This window comes from Salmo salar, chromosome 17 (genome assembly GCF_965601325.2).
Source record: "Salmo salar chromosome 17, fSalSal1, whole genome shotgun sequence".
In the NCBI taxonomy this organism is placed as follows: domain Eukaryota; kingdom Metazoa; phylum Chordata; class Actinopteri; order Salmoniformes; family Salmonidae; genus Salmo; species Salmo salar.
In genome coordinates this window covers 83602148-83616477 of record NC_138307.1, presented here as the reverse complement: position 1 = coordinate 83616477, position 14330 = coordinate 83602148, and the positions used below count along the sequence as shown (strand labels likewise).

The 14330-nt window shown below is 39.3% G+C and overlaps 1 protein-coding gene across 1 annotated transcript; it reads right to left on the bottom strand.

The window, feature by feature from the left end:
- Positions 1 to 509: 509 nt before the first annotated feature.
- On the bottom strand, positions 510 to 1910 carry LOC145861325 (serine protease FAM111A-like). The gene has a single exon (XM_082963296.1). It carries the CDS (start codon positions 1845 to 1847, stop codon positions 570 to 572), a length of 1278 nt encoding a protein of 425 aa, XP_082819422.1. The 5' UTR covers positions 1848 to 1910; the 3' UTR covers positions 510 to 569.
- Between the last annotated feature and the right edge of the window lie 12420 nt (positions 1911 to 14330).

The following is a 14330-nucleotide window of genomic DNA, read 5'->3' as shown; positions in this document are numbered from 1 at the left end:
GTGTTACGTGTGTTGTGTGTGTTGTGTGTGTTACGTGTGTTGCGTGTGTTGTGTGTGTTACGTGTGTGTTACGTGTGTTGCGTGTGTTATGTGTGTTGTGTGTGTTGTGTGTGTTACGTGTGTTGTGTGTGTTACGTGTGTTACGTGTGTTGCGTGTGTTGTGTGTGTTACGTGTGTTACGTGTGTTGCGTGTGTTACGTGTGTTCCGTGTGTTACGTGTGTTGCGTGTGTTGTGTGTGTTACGTGTGTTGTGTGTGTTACGTGTGTTACGTGTGTTGCGTGTGTTGCGTGTGTTGTGTGTGTTACGTGTGTTGCGTGTGTTGTGTGTGTTGTGTGTGTTACGTGTGTTACGTGTGTTGCGTGTGTTACGTGTGTTGCGTGCGTTGCGTGTGTTACGTGTGTTACGTGTGTTGCGTGTGTTGCGTGTGTTGCGTGTGTTACGTGTGTTGTGTGTGTTGTGTGTGTTACGTGTGTTGTGTGTGTTACGTGTGTTGTGTGTGTTATGTGTGTTGTGTGTCCACCTTGCAACCAGGCACCGACATCTGACTGCCACTGTGGGTAGAGTTAAGTCACTGGGGTAACTTGACAAGATCGTTTTTCAACATGAACTTTTTCAAAGCTTCATTTCCTGCTATTTCAATTTTTTCCAGTACTGCCTCCTTTTCTGAAATGATCCGTGTTCTAAGATGTTCTTTAAATCTTAGATCGTTCTTATTTTCCTCAACTGCTTCCCAGACTGCTGTCAAGGCTGCACTGAATGAGGGCTTCCGTTCATTTACCAGGTGTATGATAAAATTGTAAATTAAATCATACAAATTGGAACATGTCAAGGCTTCTCTGGTGAACTTGGTCAGTATTTCAACATTGTTTCTGTCCTTCATCTTGATCAGAAAGTTCTCCAGTATGGTGAGGAGAGGGATGGCATACTCAATCACACTCTTCACTCCTTCAACTTTGTAGGGAAACCCTCCAGTGTGCATGGCTATCACCTGGCAGGATTCATCAAAGACTGGGGAGCCAGAAGCTCCATGGAAGAGGCAGGTGTCATAGGTCACTTCAGTGTTGTCTGGATTCATGAGCATGTCATACTTCACTTTATTCTCTTCTATGGATGTATTGATCAGCATATCCATTCTGTCATTATTCCCAATCTCTCTTTGGAAAGCCTCACCTCTTCTTTCTCTCTCAATAATGGTGGTGGGGTCTGTTCTTTTCACTCCTCCACCTGGGTGTCCAATGAGACAGACTCCACCTTTCTTTGGATCTGGGCTATATCTACGGAGAAGACCGTTGGAGGTATCAACGTCCTGAAGCTCTAGTACAGCAAAGTCCACATGTCGATTGTAGTGGTCAGATCCCCATTGAAAGTCAATGATCTCTGATTTCACCTCTATCACCTTCAGATCTGACCCATTGGGATTTTCTTTGTTGAATGTGGCAGTTACTTTGGCTAAGATATTCTGGTAATTTCCATCAACATACGAGATGCCATCGTTAATAAACAAATGTGCATTTGTCAGAATGTAATGATCAAACAGCAGGAAGCCAGTGCCTTGCCCGACCCCCTCGACATCGATCATACAGACTGAGTCACTCAGTCTCATCAGCTTCTTTACTGTGTAGACTTCAGAGAACCCCTGGGTGCTCTTTCCAAATTCCCCGCTTAAATGACTTAGCACCCCAGAATATTTCTTCTTTTTGTACCTCTTCTTCATCTGTTTCACCAAATCAGCAAACTGGTGGCGAAGAATCTTCAAAATCTCAGCAGAATCTGGCACTGTGACTAGATGTTTCTTATTTTTGTGGGGTTCCCCTGCAGCTGATGTTTCAGTGCTTGTGTTAGACATGGGGAGTTGTATGGAGTTACTCTCATCTTCTTTCTGAAGGTTAGAACCAGCTTGTGCAGGGGCAGTTGCAGCCTGTGTTGTGTTTTCCTCTTCCAGGATCATTTTGAAGGTTTGTTTATCCAGACAGTGAACTAGTACATTCATCTCAACACAACTCGGTGGATCTGAGTCTGATTCAACGAGAATGCAAGTTTTAGTGAACACATTGTCATGGAAGCGTCCATCTCTTGTTAGTGCTGTCTCCACTGTCTCTCCACAGATGCCGTAGATGCAAAGAGGGCTAAAAGGTTCAAGTTTTTTGTTTTTGAGTAGTTGCTTGGTTTTGGTTTTCTTACCACCTTTAGATTCAATGTAAAAAATGACATATTGCTTATTTCCTGTATAAATCTGTGTGGGTTCAGCTGTGGCCTCTCCACTATCATTGGAAATGGTTGATATGGTGAGTATTTGACCATTCTCAAGCAGATGACAAGGGAAGTGTGTTGCTATTGGTTTCTTTCCTTTTGTTGTTTGTATAACAAGGTCTTGTCTTTGATTTGTCTTCTCTTGTTGTCTTGTCTTCATCTTCTGTTTCCAAGTCTTTTCCTTTAGTTTATAGAATTTGGAACTTCTTTCAAGAGCCTGTAACACGCTGCAATGGCTTTTACAGCGGATTCTAAAATGGACTCCTTTATCAGGGAATTCGAAGAACAAAAAATGGTGACGATGTCCCTTCTGTGAGGAAATCAATGAAAATGACATTAATATGAATACACATACACTGCCTTCAGAAAGTATTCAGACCCCTTGACTTTTTCCACATTTTGTTACGTTTCAGCCTTATTCTAAAATGGATTAAATAAAACAGATCCTCAGCAATCTACACACAATACCCCATAATGACATCACAATACCCCATAATGACATCACAATACCCCATAATGACATCACAATACCCCATAATGACATCACAATAGCCCATAATGATGAAGCAAAAACAGGTGCAGAAATGTTAGCAAATGTATTGAGAAAAGAATTACTGAAATACCTTATTTACATAAGTATTCAGACCCTTTGGTATGAGACTCAAAATTGAGACAGAATTGTGTCGAAGCACAGATCTTAGGAAGGGTACCAAAACATTTCTGCAGCATTGAAGGTCCCCAAGAACACAGTGGCCTCCATCAATCTTAAATGGAAGAAGTTTGGAACCACCAAGACTCTTCATAGCGCTGGCCGCCCGGCCAAACTGAGCAATCGGTGGAGAAGGGCCTTGGTCGGGGAGGTGACCAAGAACCCTATGGTCACTCTGACAGAGCTCTAGAGTTCCTCTTTGGAGATGGGAGAACCTTCCAGAAGGACAACCATCTCTGCAGTACTCAACCAATCAGGCATTTATGGTAGAGTGGCCAGACGGAAGCCACTCCTCAGTAAAAGGCACATGACAGCCAGCTTGGAGTTTGCCAAAAGGCACCTAAAAACTCTCAGACCATGAGAAAAAAGATTATTTGGCCTGAATGCCATGCGTCACTTCTGGAGGAAACCTGGCACCATCCCTATGGTGAAGCACTGTGGTGGTGGCAGCATCATGTTGTGGTGATGTTTTTCAGCGGCAGGGACTGGGAGACTAGTCAGGATCGAGGGAAAGATGAACGGAGCAAAGTATAGAGAGATCCTTGATGAAAACCTGCTCCAGAGCGCTCAGGATCTCAGACTGGGGTGAAGGTTCACCTTCCAACAGGACAATGACCCTAAGCACACAGCCAAGACAACGCAGGAGTGGCGATGGGACAAGTCTCTGAATGTCCTTGAGTGGCCCAGCCAGAACCCAGACTTGAACCCGATCGAACATCACTGGAGAGACCTGAAAATAGCTGTGCAGCAACGCTCCCCATCCAACCTGACAGAGCTTGAGAGGATCTGCAGAGAATAATGGGAGAAACACCACAAATACAGGTGTGCCAAGCTTGTAGCATCATACCCATGAAGACTTGAGGCTGTAATCGCTGCCAAAGGTGCTTCAACAAAGTACTGAGTGAAGGGTCTGAATACTTATGTAAATGTGATATTTCCAGTTTTCTTTTTTTAAATATAAATTAGCAACAATTTTGAAAAACATTTTCACTGTCATTATGGGGTATTGAGTGTAGATTGATGAGAAGAAAAAAAACAATTTAATCCATTTGAGAATAAGGCTGTAACCTACCAAAATGTGGAAAAGGTCAAGGGGTCTGAAAACTTTCCGAAGGCACTGTATGTACACTTACATTGACACATAGGTGTATACTGAATATACATGACTACACAGAAATAAACAAATTGCAATGCACTTATTTTAACTCATATCTATAGTATGTATCTATAATATTTATATTGTAGACTGGCAATAAACATGTTTTTTATTTTTATATGACTTAAAAGCAATATAGTCAACAAATAGCTAATTTTGTATTGCCCTCATACAGTTGAAATCAGAAGTTAACATGCACTTAGGTTGGAGTCATTAAAACTCATTTTTCAACCGCTCCACAAATTTCTTGTTAACAAACTATAGTTTTGGCAAGTCGGGTTAGGACATCTACTTTGTGCATGACACAAGTCATTTTTCCAACAATAGTTTACAGAGATTATTTCACTGTATCACAATTCCAGTGGGTCAGAAGTGTACATACACTAAGGTGACTGTGCCTTTAAACAGCGTGGAAAATTCCAGAAAATGATGCCATGGCTTTAGAAGCTTCTGATAGGCTAATTGACATCATTTGAGTCAATTGGAGGTGTACCTGTGGATGTATTTCAAGGCCTACCTTCAAACTCAGTGCCTCTTTGCTTGACATCATGGGAAAATCAAAAGAAATCAGTCAAGACCTCAGAAAAAAAATTGTAGACCTCCACAAGTCTGGTTCATCCTTGAGAGCAATTTCCAAACGCCTGAAGGTACCACATTCATCTATACAAACAATAGTACGCAAGTATAAACACAATGGGACCATGTAGCCATCATACCACTCAGGAAGGAGATGCGTTCTGTCTCCTAGAGATTAACGTACTTTGGTGCGAACAGTGCAAATCAATCCCAGAACAACAGCAAAGGACCTTGTGAAGATGCTGGAGGAAACAGGTACAAAAGTATCTATATCCACAGTAAAACGAGTCCTATATCGACAAAACCTGAAAGGCCGCTTAGCAAGGAAGAAGCCACGGCTCCAACAACCACCATAAAAAAGCCAGACTACGGTTTGCAACTGCACATGGGGACAAAGATCGTACTTTTTGGAGAAATGTCCTCTGGTCTGATGAGTCAAAAATAGAACTGTTCGGCCATAATGACCATCGTTATGTTTGGAGGAAAAAGGGGGAGGCTTGCAAGCCGAAGAACACCATCCCAACCGTGAAGCACGGGGGTGGCAGCATCATGTTGTGGGGGTGCTTTGCTGCAGGAGGGACTGTTGCACTTCACAAAATAGATGGCATCATGAGGAAAGAAAATTAGGTGGATATATTGAAGCAACATCTCAAGACATCAGTCAGGAAGTTAAAGCTTACTTCCAAAGTTGTGGCAAAATGGCTTAAGGACAACAAAGTCAAGGTATTGGAGTGGCCATCACAAAGTCCTGACCTCAATCCCATAGAAAATTTGTGGGCAGAACTGAAAAAGCGTGCGCGAGCAAGGAGGCCTACAAACCTGACTCTGTTACACCAGCTCTGTCAGGAGGAATGCAAAATTCACCCAACTTATTCTGGGAAGCTTGTGGAAGGCTACCCAAAACGTTTGACCGAAGTTAAACAATTTATAGGCAATGCTACCAAATACTAATTGAGTGTATGTAAACTTCTGACCCTCTGGGAATGTGATGAAAGAAATAAAAGCTTAAATAAATCACTCTCTAAAATTATTCTGACATTTTACATTCTTAAAATAAAGTGTGGATCCTAACTGATCTAAGACAGGGAATTTTTTCAAGAATTAAATGTCAGGAATTGTGAAAAACTGAGTTTTAATGTATTTGGCTAAGGTGTAGGGAAACTTCCGACTTCAACTGTACATACTATTTGTATGGCTCTACTTCCTGCTGGAGAGTAGTGACTTCCTACTCATGGTGGAATCATTTAGAGCTACAGAGCCTTCAGAAAGTATTCTATTCATACCTGTTGACTAATTCCACATTTTGTTGTGTTACAGCCTGATTTGAAAATGGATTCATTTTATGTTTTTTTCTCAACCATCTACACACAATACCCCATAATGACAAAGTGAAAACATGTTTTTAGACATTTTTACAAATGTATTGAAAATGAAATACAGAAATCTCATTTATATGAGTATTCACACCCCTGAGTAAATACTTTGTAGAAGCACCTTTGGTGGATATTACAGCTTTGAGTCATCTTGGTTATGCCTGTATCAGCTTTGAATATCTGGATTTGGGAATTGTCTCCCATTCTTCCTTGCAGATTTTCTCAAGCTCTGTTAACTTAGATGGGGAGCAGCGGTGAGCAGCAAATCATCAAGTGTTTCCACCAATTTCCAATGGGATTCAAGTCTGGGCTGTGGCCGGGCCACTCAATGACTTTAACATTCTTGTTCTGAAGTCATTCCAGCGTTGCTTACAGCGTTGGCTGTATGCTTGGGGTCATTGTCCTACTAGAACGTAAATCTTCGCCCCAGTTTAAGGTCATTTGCACTCTGAAGCAGGTTCTCATCAGGCCAAAGAGTAAAATGTTTGTCTCAGACCACAGAATCTTTTGCCTTATGATCTCAGAGTCTTTCATGTGCCTTTTGGCAAACTCCAGGCCTACTGTCACATGCCTTTTGGAAAACTCCAGGCCTGCTGTCACGTGCCTTTAGGCAAACTCCAGGCCTGCTGTCACGTGCCTTTTGGCAAACTCCAGGCCTGCTGTCACGTGCCTTTTGGCAAACTCCAGGCCTGCTGTCACGTGCCTTTTGGCAAACTCCAGGCCTGCTGTCACGTGCCTTTTGGCAAACTCCAGGCCTGCTGTCACGTGCCTTTTGGCAAACTCCAGGCCTGCTGTCATGTGCCTTTTTCTCAGGAGTGTCTTCCGTCTGGCCACTCTCCCATAAAGCCCAGATTGGTGAAGTGCTGTAGAGACTGTTGTCCTTCTGGCAGGTTCTCCCATCTCAGCCAAGGAACTCTGTAGTTCTGTCAGAGTGGTCATTGAGTTGTTGGTCAGCTCCATGACCAAGGTCCTTCTTGCCCGGTTGCTCAGTTTGTTTTAGTTCCATATTTTTTCCATTTCCTAATGATGGAGACCACTGTGCTCTTGGAAACTTTCAACATTCTAGAAATTATTTTATACCCTTCCCCAGATATATGCCTCATTACAATTCTATCTTGGAGATCTACGGACAGTTCCTTGGACTTCATGGTTTAGTTTCTGCTCTGACATGCACTGTGAACTGTGGGACCTTAGATAGACTTGTTTTTCTTTCTAAATCAAGTCCAAACAATTTAATTGGCCACAGGTGGACTCCAATGAAGTTGTAGTGATCTCAAGGATAATCAAAGTAAATTGGATGCACCTGAGCTCAGTTTGGAGTGTCATAGCAAAGGGGAATGAATACTTACAGTATGTAAATTAAATATTTCAGTATTATATTTTCAATACATTTGTACATTTTTTCGAAAAACATGTCTTCACTTTGTCATTATGAGGTACTGTGTTCAGATGGGCGAGAAAAAACTAACAATTTAATCCATTTTGAATTCAGGCTGTAACACAACAAAATGTGGAATAAGTCAAGAGGTATGAATACTTCCTGTATATGTTTCCAGCTCATGCATATCAATATAGCATGTGCTTTTATAAAGTAATATAATATAGGCCATTTAGCAGAAGCTTTTATCCACAAAATATACATTTCTCTTATTTAATAAATAATTATCTGTTACTCTTATTATGAAAATTGAAAACAAAACAAATATTGATCAAACCAATACTTCATGGTAGAAAACAAATGAATGTGTTATAAACATTATACTGACCATGCTATCATTAGGCTCAGTTATCTTCATCTTTGTAGCCATTTGATCTGACAGTGAATCACCCTGGAAGAGAAAAATAACAGGAGATTGAAGGTTCTAAAGAAAATACAATATGGACTTTCAGAATATCATGATAATATGGATACACATACACTACATGACCAAAAGTATCTGGACACCCCTTCAACATACACTATATATACAGCAGTATGTGGACACACCTTCAACATACACTATATATACAGCAGTATGTGGACACACCTTCAACATACACTATATATACAGCAGTATGTGGACACCCCTTCAACATACACTATATATACAGCAGTATGTGGACACACCTTCAACATACACTATATATACAGCAGTATGTGGATACCCCTTCAACATACACTATATATACAGCAGTATGTGGACACACCTTCAACATACACTATATATACAGCAGTATGTGGACACCCCTTCAACATACACTATATATACAGCAGTATGTGGACACCCCTTCAACATACACTATATATACAGCAGTATGTGGACACACCTTCAACATACACTATATATACAGCAGTATGTGGACACACCTTCAACATACACTATATATACAGCAGTATGTGGACACCCCTTCAACATACACTATATATACAGCAGTATGTGGACACCCCTTCAACATACACTATATATACAGCAGTATGTGGATACCCCTTCAACATACACTATATATACAGCAGTATGTGGACACACCTTCAACATACACTATATATACAGCAGTATGTGGACACACCTTCAACATACACTATATATACAGCAGTATGTGGACACTCCTTCAACATACACTATATATATACACCACAATATGTGCATACCCCTTCAAATTAGTGGATTTGGCTATTTCAGCCACACCTGTTACTGACTGGTGTATAAAATTGAGCAAAAAGCCATTCAATCTCCATAGACAAACATTGGTGGTAGAATGGCCCATACTGAATAGCTCAGTGACTTTCAACATGGCACCGTCATAGGATGCCACCTTTCCAACAAGTCAGTTTGTCAAAATGTCTGCCCTGCTAGAGCTTCCCCAGTCAACTGTAAGTGCTGTTATTGTGAAGTGGAAACATCTAGGAGCAACAACGGCTCAGCTGCGAAGTGGTAGGCCACACAAGCTCACAGAACGGAACACAGAAAAATTGTCTGTCCTCGGTTGTAACACTCACTAGAGTTCCAAACTGCCTCTGGAAGCAACGTCAGCTCAAGAACTGTTCGTCGGGAGCTTCATGAAATGGGTTTCTATGGCCGAACAGCCACACACAAGCCTAAGATCACCATGTGCAATGCCAAGCGTTGGCTGGAGTGGTGTAAAGCTCGCCACCAATTGACTCTGGAGCAGTGGAAACGCGTTCTCTGGAGTGATGAATCACCATCTGATGAATCACCATCTTCACCACCTGGCAGTCCGACGGACTAATCTGGGTTTGGCAGATGCCAGGACAACACTACCTGCCCGAATGCATAGTGCCAACTGTAAAGTTTGGTGGAGGAAGAATTGTCACACCCTGATCTGTTTCACCTGTCTTTGTGATTGTCTCCACCCCCCTCCAGGTGTTGCCCATCTTCTCCATTATCCCCTGTGGATTCATACCTGTGTTCTCTGTTTGTCTATTGCCAGTTCCTTTAGTTCGTCAAACCTACCAGCGTTTGTTTCCCTGCTCCTGCCTGTTTTCCTGCTCTTGTTTTCTAGTCCTTCCCGGTTTTGATGTTTCTGCCTGCCCTGACCCTGAGCCTGCCTGTCGTTTTGTACCTCCCCCCCCCGGTCTGTATTACTGACCCCTGCCTGCCGTGACCCTGAGACTACCCGCCGTTCTGGACCGTTTACACCCTCTCTGGATTATTGAGCCCTGCCTGCCTTGACCTGTTGTTTGCCTGCCCCTGTTGTTGGAATAAAGTCTTGTTACTTCTACACCGTCTGCATCTGGGTCTTACCTAAACGTGATAAGAATAATGTTCTGGGGCTGTTTGTCATGGTTCGGGCCCCTTAGTTCCAGTGAAGGGAAATCTTAACGCCACAACATACAATGACATTCTAGACGATTCTGTGCTTCCAACTTTTGTGGCAACAGTTTAGAGAAGGCCCTTTCCTGTTTCAGCATGACAATGCCTCCGTGCACAAAGCTTGGTACATACAGAAATGGTTTGTTGAGGTCGGTGTGGAAGAACTTGACTGGCCTGCACAGAGCCCTGACCTCAACCCCATCGAACACCTTTGGGATGAATTGTAACGCTGACTGCGAGCCAGGCCTAATCGCCCAACATCAGTGCCCAACCATACTAATGCTCTTGTGGCTGAATGGAAGCAAGTCCCCGCAGCAATGTTCCAACATCTAGTGGAAAGCCTTCCCAGAAGAGTGGAGGCTGTTATAGCAGCAAAGGGGGCACCAACTCCATATTAATGCCCATGATTTTGGAATGAGATGTTCAACGAGCAGGTGTCCACATACTTTTGGTCATGTTTGGGGTGGCAGGTAGCCAAGTGCTCTAATAGTTGTCATTACTATCAGCCATCCTGAACAACAACTTTGATTTTATAAAAAAAAGTAAATATGAGGCTTTATTATGTGACCCATCAAAAGGCATGCATAGATTGCAACTAAAACAAAAATTACTTATTTTACACAAATACATGTATTAACTTACATTGCCATCAAGAGGCTCAGATTTCACCATGGCTGCCATTGGACCTGTGAAATCATTATTTAAAAAAATATAATTTGATATTTTATGGTTGACAATAACAGGTAGGTTGCAGGGTTTTTAATAAACAACAAAATACTACAAGATACACCAGCACCTTTCTTCTGTCTTCGGCTTGTAAAACAGACACAACACGCCTACTGTATTGTCAGTTCCAATGGCACTCAATGAGTTAAGTTGTTTCCAACTAGTTGCAAAGTAAGTTGTGATTGTATAGTAGCCTACAGCTTGTAGGTTTATTTATTCTCCAATTAGAAGTGACTGGCAGACACAAGTGAAAACAATTCATTCAAGAACTGATGGGCCTCCTGGGTGGCGCAGTGGTCTAAGGCACTGCATTGCAGTGCTAGCTGTGCCACCAGAGATTCTGGGTTTGAGCCCAGGCTCTGTTGCAGCCGGCCGTAACTGGGAGGCCGATGGGGCGGTGCACAATTGGCCCAGTGTCGTCTGGGTTAGGGGAGGGTTTGGCTGGCAGGGATGTCCTTGTCTCATTGCACACTAGTGACTCCTGTGGCGGGCTGGGTGCAGTGCATGCTGACACGGTTGCCAGGTGTATGGTGTCACATTGGTGTGGCTGGCTTCTGTGTTGTCTGTGTGTTGTGTCAAGAAGCAGTGCGGCTTGGTTGGGTTGTGTTTCGGAGGACGCATGGCTCTCCACTTTGCCTCTCCTGAGTCCGTACAGAAGTTATAGTGATGAGACAAGACTGTAACTACTATCAATAATTTTTTTTTTGAAATACAATTTCCTCCCTGTACATGCATCAACTCATTATAATTGTATTAATATAATGACCTGATATAAAGACATGAACACTAACAAGACTGACCTGTATCCTTCCCTTCTCATTGTAATATATATATATATAAAGACATAAACACTAACAAGACTGACCTGTATCCTTCCCTTCTCATTGTAATATATATATATATAAAGACATAAACACTAACAAGACTGACCTGTACCCTTCCCTTCTCATTGTAATATATATATATATATATATATAAAGACATAAACACTAACAAGACTGACCTGTATCCTTCCCTTCTCATTGTAATATATATATATATATATAGATATAAACACTAACAAGAATGACCTGTACCCTTCCCTTCTCATTGTAATATATATATATATATATATATTATATATATATATATATATATATATATATATATAAAGACATAAACTCTAACAAGACTGACCTGTACCCTTCCCTTCTCATTGTAATATATATATATATATATATAAAGACATAAACACTAACAAGACTGACCTGTATCCTTCCCTTCTCATTGTAATATATATATATATATAAAGACATAAACTCTAACAAGACTGACCTGTACCCTTCCCTTCTCATTGTAATATATATATATATATATATATATATTATATATATATATATATATATATATATAATATATATATATATATATAAAGACATAAACACTAACAAGACTGACCTGTATCCTTCCCTTCTCATTGTAATATATATATATATATATATATATATATAGATATAAACACTAACAAGACTGACCTGTATCCTTCCCTTCTCATTGTAATATATATATATATAAAGACATAAACACTAACAAGACTGACCTGTACCCTTCCCTTCTCATTGTAATATATATATATATAAAGACATAAACACTAACAAGACTGACCTGTATCCTTCCCTTCTCATTGTAATATATATATATATAAAGACATAAACACTAACAAGACTGACCTGTACCCTTCCCTTCTCATTGTAATATATATATATATATATATAAAGACATAAACACTAACAAGACTGACCTGTATCCTTCCCTTCTCATTGTAATATATATATATATATATATATAAAGACATAAACACTAACAAGACTGACCTGTACCCTTCCCTTCTCATTGTAATATATATATATATAAAGACATAAACACTAACAAGACTGACCTGTATCCTTCCCTTCTCATTGTAATATATATATATATAAAGACATAAACACTAACAAGACTGACCTGTATCCTTCCCTTCTCATTGTAATATATATATATATAAAGACATAAACACTAACAAGACTGACCTGTACCCTTCCCTTCTCATTGTAATATATATATATATATATAAAGACATAAACACTAACAAGACTGACCTGTATCCTTCCCTTCTCATTGTAATATATATATATATAAAGACATAAACACTAACAAGACTGACCTGTATCCTTCCCTTCTCATTGTAATATATATATATATAAAGACATAAACACTAACAAGACCGACCTGTATCCTTCCCTTCTCATTGTAATATATATATATATAGACATAAACACTAACAAGACTGACCTGTACCCTTCCCTTCTCATTGTAATATATATATATATAGATATAAACACTAACAAGACTGACCTGTACCCTTCCCTTCTCATTGTAATATATATACATATATATATATATATATAAACACTAACAAGACTGACCTGTACCCTTCCCTTCTCATTGTAATATATATATATATATATATATATATAGATATAAACACTAACAAGACTGACCTGTACCCTTCCCTTCTCATTGTAATATATATACATATATATATATATATATATATAGATAGATATAAACACTAACAAGACTGACCTGTACCCTTCCCTTCTCATTGTAATATATATATATATATATATATATATAGATATAAACACTAACAAGACTGACCTGTACCCTTCCCTTCTCATTGTAATATATATATATATAAAGACATAAACACTAACAAGACTGACCTGTACCCTTCCCTTCTCATTGTAATATATATATATATATATAAAGATATAAACACTAACAAGACTGACCTGTACCCTTCCCTTCTCATTGTAATATATATATATATATATAGATAGATATAAACACTAACAAGACCGACCTGTATCCTTCCCTTCTCATTGTAATATATATATATATATAAAGACATAAACACTAACAAGACTGACCTGTACCCTTCCCTTCTCATTGTAATATATATATATATATAAAGACATAAACACTAACAAGACTGACCTGTACCCTTCCCTTCTCATTGTAATATATATATATATATATAGACATAAACACTAACAAGACTGACCTGTACCCTTCCCTTCTCATTGTAATATATATACATATATATATATATAATATATATATATATATAGATATAAACACTAACAAGACTGACCTGTACCCTTCCCTTCTCATTGTAATATATATATATATATAGACATAAACACTAACAAGACTGACCTGTACCCTTCCCTTCTCATTGTAATATATATATATATATATATATATATATATATATAGATATAAACACTAACAAGACTGACCTGTATCCTTCCCTTCTCATTGTAATATATATATATATAAAGACATAAACACTAACAAGACTGACCTGTACCCTTCCCTTCTCATTGTAATATATATATATATATAAAGACATAAACACTAACAAGACTGACCTGTATCCTTCCCTTCTCATTGTAATATATATATATATAAAGACATAAACACTAACAAGACCGACCTGTACCCTTCCCTTCTCATTGTAATATATATATATATATAAAGACATAAACACTAACAAGACTGACCTGTACCCTTCCCTTCTCATTGTAATATATATATATATATATATAGATATAAACACTAACAAGACCGACCTGTATCCTTCCCTTCTCATTGTAATATATATATATATATATATATATAGATATAAACATTAACAAGACCG

Bases quoted from the DNA above. Each gene is read 5' to 3' on its own strand.
- LOC145861325 (XM_082963296.1), bottom strand. From the start codon at position 1,847: ATGTCTAACACAAGCACTGAAACATCAGCTGCAGGGGAACCCCACAAA.